The 24,218-nt window shown below is 42.1% G+C and overlaps 2 protein-coding genes across 7 annotated transcripts in view; both read right to left on the bottom strand.

Annotated features, from left to right (window-relative positions):
• SEC16B (SEC16 homolog B, endoplasmic reticulum export factor) overlaps window positions 1-20,895 on the bottom strand; it is a 107,346-nt gene extending 86,451 nt beyond the window's left edge. For 4 of the 6 annotated variants that reach the window (XM_027086229.1, XM_027086230.1, XM_027086234.1 and 1 more), the window contains exons 1-4: window positions 20,767-20,895; window positions 18,582-18,678; window positions 16,869-16,927; window positions 15,612-15,721 (exon numbers count right to left, since the gene is read on the bottom strand). The gene's annotated coding sequence lies outside the window, so the exon portion shown is untranslated. The remainder of the gene's footprint in view (window positions 1-15,611; window positions 15,722-16,868; window positions 16,928-18,581; window positions 18,679-20,766) is intronic. The other 2 variants (XM_027086231.1, XM_027086235.1) reach the window with 1 other exon arrangement.
• On the bottom strand, window positions 7,709-21,674 carry LOC113609276 (quinone oxidoreductase-like protein 2). The gene is made up of 8 exons (XM_027086453.1): window positions 21,666-21,674; window positions 20,947-21,201; window positions 18,582-18,678; window positions 16,869-16,927; window positions 15,612-15,721; window positions 14,655-14,736; window positions 10,172-10,332; window positions 7,709-7,952 (listed from the first exon to the last, which is right to left on the bottom strand). Exons 1-8 carry the CDS (start codon window positions 21,672-21,674, stop codon window positions 7,709-7,711), a joined length of 1,017 nt encoding a protein of 338 aa, XP_026942254.1.
• Between the last annotated feature and the right edge of the window lie 2,544 nt (window positions 21,675-24,218).

The raw sequence follows: 24,218 nt of genomic DNA, 5'->3' as shown, positions 1-24,218 counted from the left end.
TAGAGCCCCAGTCACTGGCCTTCCATCGAGAGAATGGTCTTTTATCCACTGTGCAATGTAGCCTTCCTTATAAACACTTGTGATTTACATTGAAGCACCAAACTACCTCTCTCTGAGTCTTTTTCAGTGGCCACAGCACAGTCACAAAATATTCTATAGTTCTACTGAAAGGAAAGATGTTTAAGGTTAATCTAAACCCTCTTCCCTTTTCTCTCTACCTGCTCTCCAGCGGCAATCTCAGCCACAACACAGGCATCATTGTCATCTCCACGCAAATGCCTCCCAAATCTGTATCTCTAGGCCACACCTCCACTCTGGCACCAGAAAGGTATAAAACTGCATACTTGACATCTCTTGGATGTCTCAGTACGTTCCCTTTTGATGTTCCTCCTCTCAAATACCTATCCAGGAACCTACGAGTCTTGACTTTTATCTCTCCCTCCCCTTACCCCCACTGCTATATCCAATCTAACACCAAGTCCTTTCACTTTTACCTCCCACACAGCTCCCGTGCTGTCCATTTCTCTCCTTCCCCATAATCACCACCTTAGTCCAAGACCGTCATCTCCCCTTTGGACTTTCATGGACTCCTAACTGGTCTCCCTCTCCAGTCCTTCCTCCTCACTATAGACTATGCCATTCTGGTCATGCCATCCCTACCCCACCCCTGCTTAGAACACTTCAATGGCATCCCATTGCTCGTAGGGTAAAGGCAAAACACCCAGAACGGGCCCACCAGCCCTGCCTAACCTGGTCCCACCTCCAGCCTCATCTCACAACACTCGCCTTCATTTCTTAAGCTCCAGCCCCACTAGCCTTCGTTCAGGCCTCTTTACTCACCATGCTTTCATTTGCCACAGGGTCCTAGCATATTCTTCCTTGTCTTCCCTGATTATTTAAATTCCTAGAATTAGATTCCTAGAAGGCTCCAACTTCATATAGAGGTTCAAGGGTCTTTCCTCAGGAAATCCTATCTTGACCTTCCTGAGTTAAATTCTTCCACTATGCTTTTCATGGCACTGCTTGGGCATGGTTTTAATTTATGTCTGTCTCCCCCACCAGATTTGTAAACTTTTGCTCACCATCATATTCCCCGTGCTGTGCTGAGCTTGGAACACAGAAGCACGTCAATAAATGTTTGTTAGATAGATGAATAAACTCACTAATGAGGAAACGGTTGTATGGATTATACATCCTCATTATGGAATACTAGGCAGCTGTTAAAAAGAATAAGTCTATATGTTCTAATACAGAATGATGTCCATGACATATTATTAATTTAAAATAGTACATTACAGAACAGTAATGTACTATGTACTATGATCAGTTATTTTTTAAACCTATGTATGTCTTTATTTTTAAAAAATCTCTGTGTGTATGTATACATGTGAATGTGTTTATGCATATGTGTGTATATGTTTTAAATGGCCTGCAATACACCTGAAACTAACATATTATTATAAGTCAACTAAATATCAATAAAAAATAAACAAATACAAATAAAAAGGTCTGCAAGACTAACACCAAACTGCTTACAGTGGTTGCCCTGGAGAAAGGGACTGAGACAGGATACAGAAAAATAGAATAGAAACTTCTACTCAAAAACTCCTTGCTGGTTTGACTTTTTTCAATGACCCTGTGGTATTGTAATTATTTTAACAATATCATTTTTAAAGATAATGATAGAACTCAACAAAGTTCAGGAAACTGGCCATTTCTATGTACAGCAAAAATAAAATAAAATAACCACTTTGTGTATGATTCCTCAACAATGGTAAAGTTCCAGAAATCAGCATATTTCCAGATCAGGTCTCCAATCTAGCTGTGATGAAGAGGCAGCACGGTGTCTGGAGAGTAGCACTGACATATATACACTACTGAATATAAAATAGTTGGCTGGTGGGAAGCAGCAGCGTAGCACAGGGAGATCGGCTCGGTGCTTTGTGATGACCTAGAGGGGTGGGATAGGGAGGATGGGAGGGAGGCTCAAGAGGGAGGGGATATGGGGACATATGTATGCATATGGCTGATTCACTTTGGTGTACAACAGAAACTAACACAGTACTGTGAAGCAATTATACTCCAATAAAGATCTATTAAAAAAAAGAAAAAAGAGGCAGCACGGAAGAGAACAAGGAGACATGCCAACATGTGTTTGTCTCATTCTTTTTAATAACTGCTTAGCATTCCATAATGAGGATGTACATCACATACAACCCTTTCCTTCCCTCACATGACCCATATAAACAATAAACATTTTGAAAAAATCACTGCTCTTTATTTAGTTATACAATCTTGGAAGGAAAATAAGAGAAACAAATAATACTGTGAATTTTTCTTAGTTTACTTAGCTTTTTTTTGTTGTTGTTAAATAAAAGTGATTATGTGTAGATACTTTTATTTTCCTTTACTTGCCGAAGAACAAATCTTTCGTTGTCTTTACCATAGTTCCAATAGAAAAGATAGCGTTCTACAGCCACACAGGCTGCAGAGGAAGGAGCAGGGACAAATACACGGGTGATGTGCAGACAGGATTATTCCACAGCTAATAGCACAAAACCTCACTTCAGTTGTCAAGAGAAGTGTGTGCAGGTGGATAGACCCACAGTTAGAGGAAAAGAAGAGGTAGCTGTGTGGGAGTGATTTCTCCAGCAGCCAGCCTACAAGAGAGAGCTGGGAAAAGTCTGTGAATATAGAATAAATGCTGTCACTTGGAGCTGCATTGATTCTTTTTTCAGACTAATGGCTTAGACAGTAGAACAACCAAACGATGACTAAAATGTGAGTCAAATGCTTTCAAATAAAATCATTCTAATGAAGCAGGAACACAGGCAAGCAGAGAGCAGGTCATTAGGGGTTCTAACCAATACTTGTTAAACCTGAAGAAACTCACTCTCCTTAATGACTGCCTCTTTCAATCTAAGTCATTTTGACATTAGTGAGCTGGGGACAATCGATCTTTATTACTAGTGATATCTACTGATCAGCTCTGAATGGTGGGAAAGGTAGCTCCCAGTGGGGCTTGTGTACTTTTCTCAATCCTGATTTGTCTTCCTTCTCTCCTGGGGTCTCTCCAGCATGTCTTCTACTATCCCAAAAGGTGTCAGGAAATTCTAAAATTAGCTTCAAAGTTGGTATCTTGATATTTTTGAAAACTAACTTTCATTTAAATAGAAAAATAGCTCACATTAAGAAGTAAGTTTGGAGACTTCCCTGGTGACGCAGTGGTTGAGTCCGACTGTCATTGCAGGGGACATGGGTTCGATCCCTGGTCCAAGAAAATCCCACATGCCTCAGAGCAACTAAGCCTGTGCGCCACAACTACTGAGCCTGCGCACTTAGAACCTGTGCTCTGCAACAAGAGGTCACAACAATGAGAAGCACATGTGCCACAATGAAGAGTAGTCCCCACTCACCACAACTAGAGAAAGCCTGCATGCAACAACGAAGACCCAACGCAGCCAAAACTAAACAAAATTTTAAAAATAAATAGATAAATGTGTGCCTTTATGTATTTATTTTAAAAAAAGAAAAAAAAAATGGTGCTGGAACAACTGAATATCCAATGCAAAAAAATGAATGAAGACACTGTCCTTATATCTTTCACCAAATTAACTCAAAATGGATCTTATACATGAGTGTAAAAGGCAAAACTAAAAAACTTCCAGAAGAAGACAAGATAAAAACTAAGGCACCTTAGATTTAGGAATGAGTTTTTTAGATATAACACCGAAGCACAATCCATGAAAAAAAATTGGACATATTAAAATTAAAAACTTCTGCTCTGCAAAAGACACTTAAAAGAATAAAAATATAAACCACAGCTTGGAACAAAAATATTTGCAAAATGCATATCTGATAAAGAACTTGTACCTAAAATACACAAAGAATTCTTAAAACTCAACAATAAGAAAACAAACAACCCCATTTACGAATGTGCAAAAGCTCTAAGCAGACACTTTACTAAAGAAGATATACAGGGCTTCCCTGGTGGCGCAGTGGTTGAGAGTCTGCCTGCTGATGCAGGGGACACGGGTTCGTGCCCCGGTCCGGGAAGATCCCACGTGCCGCGGAGTGGCTGGGCCGTGAGCCATGGCTGCTGAGCCTGCGCGTCCGGAGCCTGTGCTCCACAACGGGAAGGGCCACAACAGTGAGAGGCCCACGTACCGGTAAAAAAAAAAAAAAAGAAGAAGAAGATATATAGATGGTAAATAAGCATATGAAAAGATGCCCATCATATTGTCATTAGAGAATTGTAAATTAAAACAACAGTGAGGTACCTCTACTACACACCTATTGGAATGTCTAAAATCCAAAAACTAACACCACCAAATGCTGATGAGGATGTGAAGCAATGGCAACTCTCATTCTTTATTGATGGGAATGCAAAATGATACAACTACTTTGGAAGACAGTATAGCAGTTTCTTATAAAATTAAACATAATCTTATATGATCCAGCAATCGCATTCCTAAGTATTTACCCAAATGAGTTGAAAATTTACATCTACCCAAAAACCTACACAAGAATGTTTATAGCAGCTTTGTTCATATTTGCCAAAACTTGGGAGCAAACAAGATGTCCTTCTGTAGGTGAATGGGTAAACAAGCTGTAGTATACCCATACAGTGTAATATTATTCAGTGATAAAAAGAAATGAACTATCAAGCCATGAAAAGACATGGAGGAAACTTACAAGATACAAGATCAGCTTACAAAAATTACTGGTATTTCTCTATATCAGAAATAATCAACTGGGGAATATAACAGAAATAAAATATTGTTCTCAAGGGCAACAAAACCAGTAAGGTACTTGTAATTAACATAACTCAGAACAATCCACACAACTTTAAGGAGAACAACTTTAAATTCTATTTAAAAACATGAAAGATCTGAATAAATAGCAATATATCCCTGTTCATAAATGAGACAACTTAAAATTGCAAAAATATCAATACTCCTCCAAATTAATCTCTAAAGTCAACACAATTCCATTCAAAATTTCAGCCAGCTTTTTTGACGAACTAAAGAAATTTATTCCAAAATTTATCTAAAAGGATAAAGATTCACTAAGAGCTAAGTCATATTTGAAAAAGAAGAACACAGGTGGAAGAGTTACTCTTCCAGATATTAACACATGCTTCAAAGCTAAAAACATAAAACAGTGTGATACTATTATAGGAACAGATATGTGAACCAAGGGAATAGAATAGAAAGCAGAGAGCAGACACATACATGTATACCTGGAAACATGAAAAAAATATTACCCAGGCTTTAAAGTTCAGTGAAATTAATTATAATTTCATTTGATCATCTTCATTTTAAAAGAAAAAAATATATAAATTCTGGTACTGCTTAGGAAAATTCAAGATTCCTGGTCATTTTAACAGTGAGATAGTTCATTCATATAGATGATTCCATGATAGATGGATAAACTTCATACACTAGAATAAGGTTTCTAAGAAGCAATTTCCTGGCTTGTTTGAAGAGAGAGTTTGACATAGCCATAAGGAGCTCCAATTCTGGAGTCAGAAACACACCTGGACTGGATTCCAGGTCTGTCATTACTACATACAATACGGCAGGTTTCTTAGATCTACAAGTCTTGATTTCTTCATCTGTAACATGTGATAAAAATGGTTCATACCTCAAAGGGTTGTTGCGAAGATTAGGTGAGAAGATGCCTGTAAAGTGCTTAGCACAGTTCTTGACCCATAATAAGCACCTAACATCTGTGAGCTGCCGTTATTACTATTATTCTAAATGGCTTGCATATTGAAAGAAGCAGAAAGGGAAGAAATAGTAAATGGATGGTGTGTAAATGAGATGCTTGAAATATGTTAGGGAGCGTGGCCTCGGGGAACAGTTGATAACGGGAAGGTCAGCAGAGTGGGAAGAACTAGAAAAATCCTATGTGCCCTCCTCAGTGAAAAGGAGGGCAAATGGAAGCTGACAGCAGGTTAGTAATTTGTGTTTAAGAGAAGAGAGGATGTCATTGTGGATGATTGAAACCGTAATCTACCTCTGGCTTTTTCTCTTACCAGATGCACCTAGAACACACCAAAGCAGAGAAGAAACAGCACAGACTAGCACGCGGTTCCACGCCGGTACTGCCTAACTGTGCTTATCCTCCATCAACAGGTGTATGTGAGCCACAGGTAAAGCAAACCTCAGTTTACGAGTCACATAATAAAAGCCACAAGATGCAAAGGGATCCAGAAATTCTCTAAACTGGTGGTTTTCAAGTTTTTAAGCCACAAAACCTTTTCTTGAGAAAAGCATGAATAAAAAAATAAAAACGTGCAGCTACTCAGGCCTCAGCAGCAGAAATGGAGTCCCAGAGCCCAAGAGGCTCAAGTCTACACCTGCAACCCCCCATCCCGAATGTGGCTCGGAAGCATAATCTGAAAGCCACTGATACCGTCCTACCACTCAACTTTTTTTTTTTTTTTTTGGCCATGCCACACATCTTATGGGATATTAATACCCCGACCAGGGATTGAACCCGGCCCTGGCAGTGAAAGCGCCACGTCCTAACGACAGGACCGTCAGGGAATTCCTGCCCCTCAACTTCAGAGATGTGGAAAGTGAAGGTCAGAAAGGCGAGAGGACTTCCACGAAGTTGTAACCACATGGGGACAGAGCTAAAACAGAATCGAATCCAACAGTTATCTGACGGCCAGTCAGGTTCTCTTTTTACCACTGAACATGACCTTCTTGACTGACATACCAAAAAGATGAGGAGGAAAGTAAAACATGTTTGAGAAGAATGTTCTCATCATAGGAAAAACATAAAAATGGAAGGCTGGAGAGCAATGAAGCCTGGCAGCTTGGGCTCCACTAATCTGCATATGAATGGAACACCACCTCCATCAGTGGCTGACTAGAGTTACCAAAACAGTTTTTTGAACATTAAAACAAATTAAGCCAAAAAAAAAAAAAAACCCTTCAGCAATTCCCTGAAGGTCCAGTGGTTAGGACTCAGTACTTTCACTGCCAGGGTCCGGGTTTCGATCCTTGGTTGGGAAACTAAGGTCCCATAAGCCACAAGGTGCAACCAAAAGAAAAAAAGCCCTTCACAGCGAATGCATAACAGAATCACATTTACAACTATACTGCATATGAACGCGCACAATTATACTTTGGAGGAAGTTTAGGCCACATTAATGGGACTGTGAGGGAATGAAAAAGGGCTTGAATAGCCAGTGAAATTAACTACAGTGACTAATGGATGAATTATAGTCATATGATACTGAGCATGATTTTGGTGTTCTGTTCACAGAACTCCAGCTTAAATCATCTGGTTGTACTTTAAAGGAGTCTGTATTCTAAAATCAAAGGTCAAGTTAAGTGCTTCCTTTTTAGACTTGTATGTTGTGAAGTTCAGAGTTCATATCAACACGGGTAAATTATTTTCTAAGTACTATCACATCCCTCTATTTAAGACACCAGTGATGTAGACAGAGCCCTCAAAGTCCAGCTCCTTCATGGCCTTCGCAGTTTCAGTTCCCCACTGGCTTACTAGGCCTGAGTATACAGCCATACAACCCAACAGGGAGAAATCCTATGACTCTGCAGCCTGTGAGACCTCATTATTCTGCATTGTGTTTACTCTTTAATTCCATAAAAGGAGGATTTATAGTACCTAGAGAGAAACTATCCAGTAGTTTGGCACAGATTATTTCCTGGCCTTATCTACATCACATCCCTTAAGAGCGTCTCACTTCCTCCAGCTTAAAAACCGCTCCAATGTATGGCTGGATGCACCCTTCCTGGCAGTACTGAATAGCTGAGGACAGGTCTCTGAAGAAGAGGGGAAAGTTCTGGTCCTGGTATCGGCCCCAGTACAGCCCCATGGCAGAGATATTCTTCAGGAGCAGAAGACTGGCTGGCACAGAAGCAATGGTTCCTCCAGCAAAACCCACCACCACAATCCTGCCCTCCCACGCCAGGCTGAGGGGAAAAGGAGAAGAAAAAAAGATTATAAAAGGCAATGTACATTCACAGCCATTAGGATGGCTACTATTTAAAAAAAGAAAAAAAAACAGAAAATAAGTGTTGGCAAGGATTTAGAGAAATGGAACCCTCACGGACTGTTGGTGGGATTGTAAAATGGTGCAAATGCTATGGAAAACAGTATGGAGGTTCCTCAAAAAATTAAAAATAGAACTACCATATGATCCAGCAATCTCACTTCTGAATCTATATCCAAGAGAAGTGAAAGCAGGGTCTTGAAGAGATATTTGTACACCCATGTTTACAGCAGTACTATCTATAATAGCCAAGAGGTGGAAACAATCCAAATGTCCATCAACTGATGGATGTTTAAACAAAATGTGTTATATACATACAGTAGAATATTATTCAGCCTCAAAAAGGAAGGAAATCCTGTCACATGTCAAAACATGCATGAACCTTGAGGCCATTATGGTAAGTGAAATAAGCCATTTACAAAAAGACAACTACTGTATTATTCTACTTATATGGGGTATCTAAAGTAGTCGAATTCATAGAAGCAAAGTAGAATGTGGTTACCAAGGGCTGGGGAGAAGCGGGGAAAGAGGAGCTGTTGTTTAATGGATATAGAATTCAGCTTTGCAAGAAGAAAAACGTATGAAGATCTGTTTCACAACAATGTAAATATACTTAACACTACTGAACTTACACTTTACAATGGTAAATGTAGCAAGTCTTTTGTTATGTATTTTTTACCACAATTTAAAAAAAACACAGAATGAGGGGAGAGAAAGCAATGTACATTAATTCAGAGAGACAAAGTAGGTTTTGGGGGTGGGGGGCAGGTGTGTAATGGGTACAGAGTTTTTGTTGGGGATGTTGACACAACATTGTCAACATGTTTAATTGTATACTTACAAATGGTTAAAATGCTAAATATTAGGTTACTGTATATTTTACCACAATTAACAAAAAAAGCAACATGCATTAAACACCCAGCTGGGAATTCCTATTGACCTTACAAACTGGCAGGAGTGACCCATTCTACACCAATTTGTATTCCTCAGTAGGAAAACAGAAAAATAAGCCGTAAGCAAGATAGTAGGGGGTCAGAGAAACTAGCCAGTCTTGTAAGGGAACCCACTTTAGAATCAAAGCTGTCTATTTAACTACTCAGCTACTTTGTGGAAGGGAATCAGGTATAAATAGACATCATTCCAATGCTGAACAACTCAGTTTGAAAAGTTTGAACTTAGGAAGCAAGAATAAGAATTCAGACTCTCTCATGAAGCATCATTTGCTTTACACTAAGGCTTACTTTAGGACTCATTTAATTTATATACTTTTCTAGGGAATTTTGAATAATCGACAAAATACTACTACCTGGAAGGCAAGAGAAGGGTATGAATTAGCAGTCCTCTGTCCTGGCTCCCCATTTAGTCAACACACTCCTCCCTTTGCCTCCTGTCTAAGCACAGTAGTGGACACAGTGCAGTGATGCACAGGGGCTATAGAACCACATGGATCCCTTCTGTGGGCAAGCTGCTCTCTCTGCTTCTGTTTCTTCTACTTTAAACTAAGATAAACCACAAAACTGTGCTTACCAGGATGACACAAGAAATGAAGTTAACATTATCAGAGCCCTCCAGGGTCTCTGGTTGAAACAGAATGAGAATTGGTGTGGTTACAGCAGTCCCATGAAATCTCCAGTGATTTTTTTTTTTTTTAAATAAAACAAGTCAAGGAGACACCTATACTGGTGGCTGCTTCAGAAACCAGTAAGATCAAAAGAGTCTGTACCTTGCTGCTCAGTGAACTGGGAGACTGCCACCCCAGTAATTCTAACATCTGAACAATGATCTCAAGAATTACCGACACCATGTATATAAAGTAGTTAGTGGGGGCAGGCATAGCTGAATTTAACACATGTATAATTTCTAAAACATTTGATATTGCCAACTAGAGAGTCCGCAGTCGTTTTTTGGATATTTTCCAGTTGGCTATTTTGTTTTTGCTATATTTAAGCATTTCCTGATTTTCCCTCTGCTTCTATTCCTTTTCACCCAGCCACTCAGCTGTTCTCGTTGATGCCAGTGGCTACGGGAAAAGTGAGCAGCAAAGACAAAAAAGAAGCAAGGCCAGAAGGAAGACAGAGGTCTGGAAAGGTTTCTGCAGAGCCCCAGGTCTAGCCCACTCGGGAGGACCACTGCATGTACCTGCGGAGAGCCTCCAGGAAGATATCTCCTTCCACGGTATCAATGACCACGTTCACCCCGCCACTGCCCACCAGCTTCCCCACTGCTTCCTTCAGGCTGCTCTGACTGTAGCTCACGATGGACTGTGCACCCCTCTGCATCGCCAGCTTGCACGGCTGCAGCTATTACCTACATAAAGAACACAATGCTTCTGATGGTCCAGAATACGTACCAAGAAGGTTCACCCCACCCACCCAGCCTCCAACTAAAGAAGGAAACCAGCGTGACCTCACTGTCCTAGCATCAGCCTCAACCCAACACATAAGGCCCATCACACAGCACCATCACACTGGCCCCTGCATACCCACCGGCAACGTGATCCACATTTCCAGGAATCCTGGAACCCCAGTGGGTCTAGCTAGGCGACAGTTCAGGAGACACTCACAAGTTCTTCTCCAAATGCAAATTAAAACCACCATTTATTGAGTACCCAGTATGAGTCAAGTAGTAAGGACACAAGCTAAATAACCAGCTTAGAGTCAAAAAAGCAAGATCCAGCAGTATGATGGCAGAAGTACTGCCATCATACTGAGTCCAGTATGTGCAAGCTAGAGATATCTAACCTCGATCTACAAGATCAGGAAAAACTTCTCAGAGGGTAAAACATGATTCAGTGGAAAGATCTTGAAGTCAGACAGACCTGAGTTCAAATCCTGGCTCTGCTACTAACTAGCTGTATTACCTAAGGCAAATTACTTAGTAAGAACTAACACTTACATGGTGCTTACTATGTGCCCAACACTATTCTAAATGCTTTACATATATTAATAACTCATTTAAGCTTAATATCCCAATAATATGCATACTATTATTATCCCCATTTTAAAGATGAAGAAACTGAGGCAAAAGAGTTTAAGTATCTTGCCCAAGGTCACACAGCTCATGGGAGGCAGAACTGGGATCCAAACCCAGGTAATTCGTCTCTAGAGTTCATGCTTTTAACCTCTATTTTGCCTGCCAACTCCTCTAAGCTTCAGTTAGATAAATAAAATAAGATAAATTTTTAAAATTAAATGGAATACTGTATATAAAGCACTTAGAAAACAAAGTGTTGGATAAACTGAATCTATTGTTACACATATGCAATCGTTTATTCTATTTAAACCTCATAAGAACATTATGGGAGAAGTACAGTTACTCCCATTCTGTAGATGGAAACAAAGACCCAGAAAGGTTAAGTATTGGGTCGGCCAAAAAGTCTGTTCGGTTTTAAGTAAAAATAAAAGACACATTTTTCATTTTCATGAAGAACTTTACTGAACAATGTATTCACTAACCGAACAAACTTCTTGTCCAACCCAATAATTAAGCCAGGATCATCCAGGTAGTAGGTGACAGAACAACTATTCAAATCCAATGCTGCTGATTCCAAAGCCCATGCTTTTCCACTCCATCACCCTGGGAGAAAGCCATGCCTAAGACCTGCCAAAGATGGCATAGATGGCTGTGGGCGATATTGTGAGGAGGTCTGGGGTTTGGAAGTCTCCAGAAAATCTTCAGACACTCAAGAATTGCCTAGAGGTGACTTATCCCTGAGCAGCATCCACCAGCCCAAGCACTTTGGCCCCAAGGTGACATTCAGAATGTGCAAACACCCAAGAACATCTGTGTCCTTAAAAAATTCCAAACTCACCCATAACTATTTGAAACTGAAAGTTACCCGTGGAACCCTCAAACATCTGCGTTTCACTGACTGCTACCAGCACACAGTGCCATAGAGGGAAGACACCAGTCGAGGGTCAGGCACCTGCTTCCAACCCCAGGATTCTCTGTAGGTCCCAGTGAGGCCTGCTGTGAATCATTTTCTCTCTTCATGCCTCACCTTCTTTGTCTGTGAAATAGGGATAATAAACACTTGCATTCCCCATCTCCCAAGGGGTCTGTGAGGACCAAGGGTAAGATAATTGCTGTGGAGGCAATGTGAAAGCAATATGAAATACTGTGAATGAAAGATGTTATCAAAATGACCTGTTCCAAGTAGGTGGCATGATGACATTATTTTTTTGTTTGTTTTTGCTTAAAACCATTATTGCTGCTAAAGAAAATACAGCTTAGATTAATTTTAATATCTGAATTAAAACAAAATTTTCTCTCTACTTAACTTCCTATAACTATTTAAAACAAATGGTAGGGACTTCCCTGGTGGTGCAGTGGCTAAGACTCCACGCTCCCAATGCAGGGGTCCCGGGTTTGATCCCTGGTCAGGGAACTAGATCCCACATGCATGCCACAACTAAGGAGCCCACCTGCCGCAATAAGAAGCCCACCTGCTGCAACTAAGACCCAGTGCAACCAAAAAAAAAAAAAAAGTAGCAGAATCTCCTTTTAAAATAAATTTAAAATAGGGCTTCCCTGGTGGCGCAGTGGTTGAGAATCTGCCTGCCAATTCAGGGGACACAGGTTCGAGCCCTGGTCTGGGAAGGTTCCACATGCTGCGGAGCTACTAGGCCCGTGAGCCACAACTACTGAGCCTGCGCATCTGGAGCCTGTGCTCCGCAGCAAAAGAGGCCGCGATAATGAGAGGCCCGCGCACCGCGATGAAGAGTGGCCCCGCTTGCCGCAACTAGAGAAAGCCCTCTCACAGAAACAAAAACCCAACACAGCCAAAAATAAGCAAATAAATATTCTTTTAAAAAAATTAAAAATAAATAAATAAAACAAATGGTACAGTTTTATCTTCCCAGAAATGTTAAATAGTCAGTAGTTCTAGACAATGAGACTAACTGTGGTCTCCCCGCTAAGAGAGGTGCTAAAAGCCCTCACTTTTGAGTTGAAATGTGTTAATACTCCATGAAGAGCCTCCTGGTATCTAAGACTGCTTTCAGAACTCATATGTCCTTCCCAAAAGAAAGTCAATGTGAGAAAGGAGAGCTGCCACCTGGAGAAATTCCACACCAGTCCAATTATCACCAAACCTGTATAGCATCTTGGCGCCTCTGGATATGCCCACCGCAGGCTACGCAGGAACCTCACACTCAGCACATCCAAAACTGAACTCACCATATCCTCCTGGGTTCTCAGTCCCAGCAAATGGCAAATCCCCAAGTGCACCTAGTTTGCGCCTTCCCACTCAATATCTAATAATAACAGGATCCCTTTTTAAGGGATCCTCCATGACACACCATGCCCTCAAACAGGCACATGGCACGAGTGACCTCAATATTCCCACAACCACCCAATGAGAAAGCATTATTGTACAAATGAGGAAACTGAAGCTATTAAGCCAGAGACAGAGCTACAGTTTGCCCCTAGGTCAGGCTAATGTCAAAGTCTTTGTTCCTTCAACTATATCAGGATGCTCCCCAGTCACCAAATTCTCTATTTTCTTCTACTTTGGTATGTCTCTGATCATCGCCTCCAGTGCCTTGTTTCAAGTATCATCACCTCTGGCTTGGATTGCTCCAGGAATCTGTCCTATTGCCTCTGACCTTGCCCCTATCCCTCATCCCCACTGCTACCAAAGTGAACTTTGCAAAATGCAAAGATGATCATGTCACTTCTCTACAAAATCCTCAATAGCTCCTGCAGCTTCCAAGAAATGTTCAAATTCCTCAGTGTCTCATGATCTTATCTCTGCTCCGCTCCCTAGAGTCATCTCCCACTGTTCCCCACACACATCCTTCGCTCCACAGATGCTATTTGCAATTCCCTGAATGCATCACGTTAGTACCTATGTCTCTGTCTTCTAATATGTCCTCCCACCACTAAAATGGCCTTCCCTTCCCTTCTTCCTCTATTCAACTGCTATCAGTCCTGCAAAAGTCAGCTTAAATGTCCACCTCCTCCAAGAAATCCTTCTTCTCTAATACCTGCAGCCTCCGAGAAAAGCCCCTGTAGAGAGGTGGGTCTTGCTTTCATGTATTTATTCATTCATTCAAGAAATAATTATTGAGTGCCTACTAAGGTCTCGGTACCATGCTAGGTGCTGGGACTGCAATAATGAATCAAACAGACACTACTCCTGCCTTGATGGGGATTACAGTCCAGTGGGAGGGACACATTGATCTAGTAATGACACAAGTAAAGGATTAACCACATGCTATGAAAGAGAAGTACAGGATGCTATGAGACCACATACAAATAGTCCAGGGGAGGGGACAAACATCTCCTGAGGGACAAAGAATACTTCTCCAAAAAAGCGACATCTGAGTTTAAATTTGAAGCTCGGGCGGGACAGTTTAGAGCATTATAGGTAGAAGGAATAGAATCTTCAGAGGTTGTGAAGCGAATTGAACCTTGCCAGGTTCTAGTAACTTAGAAGCATGAGTGGTTTACTCCTAAGTCCCCTCACTAGTCTGCAAGCAAACAGATGGCAAGACCCTACTCTAGGTTACTTTACATCCCCAGTAACTTGCATATGCTTTTTAATAAACAAATGAATAGATTCCATGTTTGAAAACAAGAGGTATGATATTTTTTAATGGAGAATCAAACATGCAAATACCTTGACCTGAAGAACACTTGCTGCCACATCAATCGCGGCACGGCCTGTGGCTCCAGCTGCTGCTGTCACTAAAACAGCTTCTCTGTGCCAGAGAAAGATGAGTGTTACTCAAGAAATCAAAAATCCTCCAACGGTATGATTTCACGAACATTTTGAAGCTAGGACATTTTCAAGCAAGAAGAGAACTGAGAGGCCATTTCATTCGACCCTTCATGTACATGTACACATATGTGTATGCTCTCCAGCTTCTCAGGCTGGGTTATGTATGTAGATCAGTGCTAATCTAGTCCCGTCTTGAAGACTTCCCAGGTAAGGGTCCTTAATCTCTCTAGGTAGTCTCTTCCTCATTCCAGTGGCAGCCTTCCTTTGCACTACCACTCCAATTTCTGCTTCATAAATTCTGTCCTAAAATCATTCTCCTACTAAACACTGCCAAATTTTAGAAGGTAACAGCCACTGCTCAACTAAGCCCATCTCCCTGGATCAATTCTGAGGCTCTCTGAAAAGAGCAAGAAGCTGTAGTTATGCTCCAGGTAAAGTGGGAAATTCAGCACCTCTGAGTTTGAAATATCCTAGTTAGGTACACCCAACCAAGCCTCACAGAAACAAATACCACAGGTCTCCATTAAAACCAGAGTGAAGCGAGTTTAAATAAACCAGCTGGCTAAAATGTAAAGTTTTCTAGGAGGTGATATCCAGAGGGGTCAGACTTGAGGGACAGATTTCTCCAAATACATATTGGCCAAGTTCTCAGTCTACCATTCCTTCTCAGACAAAAGGATATCCCCACTGTCACCAGACTCCAATCTTGGGTCACTCGCTACCTTCCTTCGGCCTTTCCTCAGATAGACATGAGGTAAGGGTCAGGGAAAGGAAAGGAAGGGGCAAGGTCTTGGTGGACACTTCTGGTATCAGAGAAGGTACCATCTAGCCCTCTATTGTCTACACAGTTCTCACCCAGGCTGGGTATGGGCCTGACGCTCCAAGGCCAAAGTAGCAGTGCCATAAGATACCGGCAGGGCAGCAGCTTCTCGGAGGGGGACCCTTTCTGGAATCTGCCACAGTGCCTATAAAAGAGATAACAGTGACTTAGAGATTAAGCACCTGTACCTTTTCATAGAGGCTGCTCAATATATATATTCTGATTTGATTTGCAAAGGGCAACACATGTCAGGAACCAAGCCCAGTGGAAGTCAAGACCAAGCGAGCAGTGGCCAAGTTCAAGACTTGGGTGCATCACTCGTCGAAAATCCTAAGGCTGGCATCTGGATCAGGAAGGAACCAGCTTACAGAGGAGGTAACACAGGCCACTGTAGTATAATGAGTGAACTGGACGGTATAAAAATTTTACCTCACATAAAGCTGTTTTTTTAAAAAGTGTACAGTTCACCACTAGGGGGCATCATTCACATCCTGCACAAACATAGCCCACCCCACGCCCACCCTCGCTGGCAACGTTCCCAGGACTCTCTCTTTCACAAGCTTGATGTGGGGAAGAAACCCATTATATCCAGCTCAATGCCCCAAACCAGTTTTTCTACCAAAACCCCCTAACTATGGTCCACTTGGAGAGCCAGTCAGTTGCTCCAGGGCTCAGAAAACAAAATGCCCTTCTTCATTAAACCACTCTACACAAACAAACCTCTGTGCAAGTGTTGTCACACCGATATAAAAAAGGGGTTTAGGGCTACCCTGGTGGCACAGTGGTTGAGAGTCCACCTGCCGATGAAGGGGACACGGGTTCGTGTCCCGGTCTGGGAAGATCCCACATGCCGCGGAGCCACTAGGCCCATGGCCGCTGAGCCTGTGCGTCCGAAGCCTGTGCTCCGCAAGAGGGGAGGCCACAACATGAGAGGCCCACATACCGCAAAAAAAAGAAAAAAAGAAAAGAAAAGAAAAGAAAAAGACTAATATGAATTAGAATCCCAGTGTTCATTTCTTTCACATGAGACTGAAACTTGAGAATTCTCTATCCTCTCAGTAACTAAAAATCCAGGTGCTGCCTTTTATTAGTAATAAAATATTTAACGAAGCCAGGAACTTCCACAGACTTCCTTCCCTCAATTCAGAATTAGTTTCTCCCTGCTCCGTCTCGTTTTCCCTTTGGTGTCTGCTGGCAAAGTCCAGGAGAAGCAAGACCCTTTGGCTACAAATGAGGTTAGCACATTTCTCATAGTAACCCACACATCAATTCCCTAGATTCAACTAATTTACCTCTTTCACCGTGCTGACATCTGTGCCTGTCTCCAATACTGTCCCAGAAAACTCCATTCCTAAAACAAATAGTTTAAAGATTATCTGTAAAGCCCAGCACAAGAGAGATGAGAAAACCCTGATCAACAGGCCATCCTATGAGTCATCTGGAGCTGAGAGGGTTTGTGTTCCCCCGACCCAGGAAGAAGGGTAAGAGTGTTGTACCCAAAGCACGGGAAAGTGAACTAAGATTTCGTGATAACAACCTAAAAAGCTATAGTAGTCCCATTCTTACCGTGACACAAATGAAAATTTTAAGAATGGGCGAAAGCACAGAGAATCACGGGTACACAAGTACTTTTGACCTTGATCACTGGGGCCTCGGGTTCCTACAGCACCTCAATGACAAATTCATCATATTGTATTTATCTGTTTCCATGTCTCCTCTTCTGAACTATGAGGCCCTTGAGGACATGAACTATATTTATTCACATAGTACTTGGCTCAGTTGGATGAATTGGTGTTGTCTGCCCTTTCCTCTTCTACCTCCACATTTCTGAATTTAATTATCATACATTTCCCACTTGAGCCACCAGAAGAATAACTCAATTGAGTATGACATCTTCCCCCATCCAGCATTTCAACAAATACAAACAGAGGGAAATGGTTCCAATTGTTGAGACTTAACCAAGTACCCTAAGGCCAAAACACAGCAACTGTTTTGCAATCACTGTATCCCTAATAGTATATATCTGTATAAAATATACATGTACTGTATATTTACAGTATATAACTGTATATTACTTTTATATATATACATATATATACAGATACATACTAAACTATACTTATATCTCTTTTAATAAATTTCAACAACAAAAATCAGTCATTGGTCCACATATTCAGGATCTAAATGTAATCAGATTGGGCATAATGCAAATCAGAGAGCAGGCTGCTAAGAAATGTATAAACTGTTTCTTTCTGATCCTCTGGTATTAGGTTTCTTTGGGAATGTATTCATGAGGACTGAGAGTTTTAGCTGCAACCAGATGTTTATGATCCTTCAGGGTAAAAACAAAATTGAGGCACTGTCAAGGAATGAAAGGGAATGACTATGGCCAATGATGGTTCTGATCAGGATTCTGGTGAGTATAATGATATGTAAAATTGTATTTGTTCGTTTACGCATTTTTAAAGTATTTATTGAGGGGTGGATGAAATAAGTGAAGGGGATTAAGAGGTACAAATCTTCAGTTGTAAAATAAAAAGCCACAGGGATGTAATATATAGCATAAGGATATGGTCAATAATATTGTAATAACTTTGTATGGGACACATGGTTACTGGACTTACCATAGTGATCATTTCATAATGTATGCAAATGTCACATCACTATGTAGTGCACATGAAACTAACATAACATTGTATATCAACTATATTTCAATCAATCAATCCATCAAGTATTTATTGAGCATCTACTATGAGCCAGATACAAGAGTACTAATGGGGCTGGGGGTGGGGGGAAGGAAATAATGTTGAGCAAGACAGTAATAGAACCTTCCCTCACAGCACTTGCAATCTAGTGATTCTAATTAGTAGTGAGGCTGACATATCTAAGACACCACTGACAGCAGGCAGACACTGCCATCGTAGTGCCCAAGATGAAGCACATGGTTCTGAAAACACTCTATATCTTCTTTTTTTGAAGCAGTCACTTGGCCCCTTCGTACTCACCAGATGTGAAAGGAAGTTGGGGCATTTCCTGATACTGATCACGACAGGCCAAAATATCAGCAAAGTTAACCCCACAGAAATGGACATCAACTCTGACCTGCAAAGGAAATAGAGCAAAAAGGCAGAGGAGTACACATCCCTGGAAACAAAGTTCATTCAATTATACCATAATATTTACTGAATTTACTGAATGCCTACTATATGCCAGGTACTGAACTAAGTACCAGTGTACATTTATGAGGCAGAATGGACAAGGTCCCTGACCTCATGGAGCTAAGAGTATAGCAGAGAAGACAGACATTAACCAAATAATTATGAGGATTTATGTGTTAAATTGCAACTCCTACACAAAATGTTAAGATAGAAATATACGGTGCCACGAAAGCACATCATGGGGAGATTTGACCTTTGGGGGAAATCAAGAGAATCCCCTGTGAAAGTAACACTTGACCTAAGAACGGCTAGGAGTTAACTATTCAAAATAGGGGGGTAGGGAGCCTGGCACAGACAAAAGCAATGGCATGTGCAAAGGCCCGGTGTTGGGGACAAAAGAAAAAACAGCTTAGTGCACAAAGAAGAGAAAAAGATGGGGCTAGAGAGCAAGGCCCACAGCATCTGAGGGTTTGTAGGGTTTGCTGAGGATCTTAATCTTTAGCGTAGGAACAGTGGAAGGCATTATAAGATTTTAAGCAAAGGGTAACATGATCAGCTGTTTTGGGAATCAGGAATTCTAGAAGCTAGAACAGGATTCCCCAGCTTATGTGTTTCATGACAGAGCTGGAGCAGAGGCAGGCCTGCAGCAATTTCTCTAGACCTTGTTAAGCAGTGGTTCTCAAAGTGTGGTTCCCAGATCACCAGCTTCAGTGTCACCTGGCAACTTGTTAGACATCCAAATTCTCAGCCCCCGACCTACTGAATCAGAAACTCTGGGGACAAAGCCCAGCAATCTGTTTTGACAAGGTAATTCTGATGCAGCCTGGAGTTAAAGAACTACTGTCATAGACCAACCCAACTCAACAGGGCTTGGAATCACAGGAGGAAATAAAGGCTGAGAGACAGAATCTGTGACATTCATTTATATATTTGTTTGTTTACATTTCCCATATCATACAGAGGTGACCTTATTTATGAGAAGATACTTTATGGGCAAAATGGATTCATTCAACAATATTTTAAGCATCTGCCACATGCCTATGTGGGGATTTAACATTAAATTTAACGTTAAATCCTATGGGGATTTAACGATGGATAAATTTTCATAGTCCCAGCTCTCAGAAGCTAATATCTGACACAGCAGTCCAGACAAATAACAGAACAAAGGAGCCCAGCCCTCAAGCCTATGCACATTGTGTGCTTGACACAGTTGCTGACATGTATAGTACCTATAAATCCTCAAGCCACTCCACCTTGATTCACGGTGAACATCTTTCACCATGTGAATCCCAGGAAGCAGACTGGCTGCTGTCCTGCGCTCACCCAAATAATCTATTTAGTCACAGGGTCCGTGTTAGTGACACTTCAGGGCTGCAGTCACATTTCTCCCTCTCACCAGCGGTCCCCAACCCTGAGACTCACTGCCTGCTTCACCTTGTCAGGGGTTCTCATTCTCCACGCCAGATGACAGTGTTACCAAGGTGATCAACAGGCAAAGCCAAAGTGGCTACCCCATTTTCCACCACCCTAAATGTGGGTAAATGCCCACAACCCTAATATAACCCCACCCACCCCAAATCACTGCAGTACACCAGGGGAGGGAACAAGGCACATTATCATGTAAATAGCGTTAGCGGGCTGGCTGTGGGGGAGGAGGGAGGGCAGATAATTAGATGCTGATATTGAAGAAGAGGAAGCAAAGCATGGGGTCCATTTATCTGTGCTAAATCAATAACTTGCAGGTGGTTATGCAAAGTCGTGTGCAAATCAGAATTCTCTGTTTCTAAGGCAACAGCTCTGGGGACTTCTACATTTGTGTTCTGGGGAACAATCTTCCTTTTGCGCTCCGGCCTTTTTGTGACCCCAGAAAGGGCCTTTCTAGAAGCCCAGCACGAAGTTGCGCTCCAGTCTCGCGGGCGCCCCTTAGCTGAGCACTCGGGAACTCAGTTCCGGTCGGGAGCCCGCGGGGCTTGGGTGGTTGCCGCGGAGAAGGGGCGTCTAGGGGGTCCCGGGGCCAGGCCAGTCACCCTACCTCGCGGGGCCGGAGATGGCGGGGGACTGCCTCCTCAAAGGCCAGGGGCTGCTTCAACTCGGCGCGGTAGTGCCTGCCTCAGCCCTGCCCGGCCCTCCTGCAACGCAGAACAAAGGGTCGGGTTACTGGGGGCGAGCCGGTTAACGCCTTTGGAGGTTCTGTGGTGAGTCAGGGCCGCACCTGCAGAGCCACGCCCGAGGCAAGCACGGTCCCCACGCCGACGCCGACGCCAGGGCCCCACGCAAGTGTCGACAGAGGGGGAGGTCCGAGCGCGGCAGGAAGAGCAGGACGCCGCCCGCCCCGCCCCGGCCGCCGGGGACTCGCGACCCGACCCAGGCTGGCATCAGCGGCCGGGACCGCGCCACGGGCCAGTCGCACCCGCGGGGGTGCCGCGCTTCTCCCGGGCGCCCGGGCCCCCTGGTCCCCCGGGGCCCCCTGCAGGTGGAGCCCACTGTGGAGTTGGGGGCGGGGATGGAGGAAGATGAGTAAATAGAAACATCCCCGGAGATTAACCTTTGCTGGCATTCTTTGTAGCAAGTTCAGGAGACTTTAAAAACCACACTTGGCGGTTCTTACACAGAGAACAAACTAGTGGTTAATAGTGGAAGGGGGGGTGAGAGGAGGGGCAAGATAGGGGAAGGAGATGAAGAGGTTCAAACTACTAGGTATAAAATAAATAAGATGCAAAGATGTAATGTACAGCACAAGGAATACCGCCAATATAACTTTAAATGGAGTATAATCTAGAAAAATATTGAATCACTGTGTTGTACACCTGAAACTAATATAACATTGTAAATCAACTACTTCAATAAGACAATGTATAAATAAATAATTAGGGGTTGGGGGGGTCCTCTGCATGTGTGAAATCCTAAATGCATAAAGGCTTTAATGTCTACCTTCGACATCCTATTAGGATTCAATTCTTGTTATTAATTTTCTCACACTTACTGGACCACTTACTTACACTAAAACTGTACAGTTACTAGCAATCCAATGTTAAATGATTCTACGCGAATCCAAAGAGTACTTCCAATTAAAGTCAGACCAAAACACCTATGTTCTGCGTGACACATAGTAGATGCTCAACAACTGATTCAAGGACAGTGTACCTGGGTGAACAGGTACACTCTGGGAAAACTGAAAACATAACAGTATAATCTGTGAAAAATTGTAAAACTGGGTAGGTCTCTGTTGCAACAGTAGCCAAATATTTATATACTAGCAATATAAAAGAATGTTATCCTGGGAAGAATGTTTCACTTGACAGATAGCTTTTAAAGACAGTCTGGTACTTCCCTGGTGGCGCAGTGGTTAAGAATCCGCCTGCCAGGGCTTCCCTGGTGGCGCAGTGCTTGAGAATCTGCCTGCTAATGCAGGGGACACGGGTTTGAGCCCTGGTCTGGGAGCATCTCACATGCCGCGGAGCAACTAGGCCCTTGAGCCACAACTACTGAGCCTGCGCGTCTGGAGCCTGTGCTCCGCAACAAGAGAGGCGGTGATAATGAGAGGCCTGCGCACCGCGATGAAGAGTGGCCCCTGCTTGCCACAACTAGAGAAAGACCTCACACAGAAACGAAGACCCAACACAGCAAAAATAAATTAATTAATTAATAAACTCCTACCCCCAACATCTAAAAACAAAAAAGAATCCGCCTGCCAATGCAGCGGACACGGGTTCGAGCCCTGGTCTGGGAGGATCCCACATGCCGCAGAGCAACTAAGCCCATGTGCCACAACTACTGAGCCTGCACTCTAGAGCCTGTGAGCCACAACTACTGAGCCCACGTGCTGCAGCTACTGAAAGCCGCGCTTCTAGAGCCCGTGTCGCACAAGAGAAGCCACCTCAATGAAAAGCCTGCACACCGCAACAGAGTAGCCCCTGCTCACAGCAACTAGAGAAAGCCTGCATGCAGCAAAGAAGACCCAACACAGCCAAAAATAAATAAATAAATTTATTTAAAAAAAAAAAAAAGTCTGATATCTTTAAAAAGACATCTGGTCAGGGAATTCCCTGGCAGTACAGTGGTTATGACTCCATGCTTCCACTTCAGGTGGCCAGGGTTCAATCCCTGGTGGGGGAACTATTGTAAGATCCCACAAGCCTCCAGGCATAGCCAAAAAAAAAAAAAAAAGATATCTGGTCAAAGAGTATATAGCTTCTGAGGTTCAAGCCCAACTCTACCACCTATTTGTATGGCTTTGGCAATCCTCATGGCTGTGGAACCCAGTTCCTCCTCCATAAAGTGAAAGCATTGGGCAGAATAATCCCTCAGTTGCTAAATTCTGTTTCTATTTTTTTGATGGAAACAATAGTCCAAGATAGCATAGAATTATGGAATGATCCGGACTGGAATAAAGGAAAAATGGAAAGCAAAAATGAAGTAGGAATGAATTTCTGAAATCATGACCTAAAGGCTTTGGTGGGAAAGGAATTCAAAAACCAGTTTCCCACCACAGGTATGTAGGAGAGGTCACCGTTATCTTAAGAGCACTCACAGGGAATTTGAAGTCATTTTAGCCCCACCTCCCTCAGGAAGAAACTGGGCAGAAGAGGAACACGGACTAGAAGGTGAGAAGGTGGAAAATATTATCTTCCATGAAACACTTTGCAAACTCTTAAGTCATTAGGTACATAAAATCAAACCAGGAATAGTGGAGAAATATGAACATTATCATCATCAAAATCAACATTCTGGTTGCCAAATAAGAGTGAGCAACAAGAAATCTCAAGTTTATGAAGTATGAAACCAATATTGATCTGGGGATGAAATGAGTTGTTACATGTGGAAAACGTTTTGTAAAATATTAAGTTTTTATACAAGATATAAAGCAAGCAAATTTTTTTTATTAAGTATAGTTGGTTTACATAAAGGGAACAATTTTTAATTGAGCTCCTTGAAAGCAACAACCATTTCTTAATCCTCTTTATGTTTTCAGTACTTTGCACAATGCCACACTTTTAGGCACTTAATACATGCTTATCGCTGAATTGTTGAATGAGCAGTCGGTTACCTAGTATCAATTTTCCAGATAATTGGAAGTATCTCTAAGCATCAGGTTTTTGATTGTTGATTAATTATTTTTATGGAAATTTTTTCTATTGTCATTTTCATAATATCTTTGTTATTCTCAGGGCATATGAAAATCAGTGAGTTTGGAGAAATCTATCAATACTGCATTCTACATTTATAACAGTATCTGAAGAAAATAGCAAAAGGCCCTTTAAGAAGAATCTTGGAGGGAGATGAAAGTATCTTAGGTAATTGAGGTGATTTTAAGCACTTATATGCAAAATAACTTTCACTTTTCCAAAGAACTTCAAAGGTAAGTGACAAGGCATTTAATAGTAGCTGCTATAGTAGCAAAAGAAGCATTTTAGCTGATCCATCAAACTGCTGCCACCACATCATACTGTCTAGTTTTTGTTATCATTTCTGGTTATTTTGTTT

Source organism: Aethalodelphis obliquidens, unplaced genomic scaffold (genome assembly GCF_003676395.1).
Source record: "Aethalodelphis obliquidens isolate GAN/ISIS:26980383/991018 unplaced genomic scaffold, ASM367639v1 scaffold55, whole genome shotgun sequence".
In the NCBI taxonomy this organism is placed as follows: domain Eukaryota; kingdom Metazoa; phylum Chordata; class Mammalia; order Artiodactyla; family Delphinidae; genus Aethalodelphis; species Aethalodelphis obliquidens.
The sequence above is the reverse complement of the archived record's forward strand: the minus strand, read 5'-3'. Positions and strand labels throughout refer to the sequence as shown.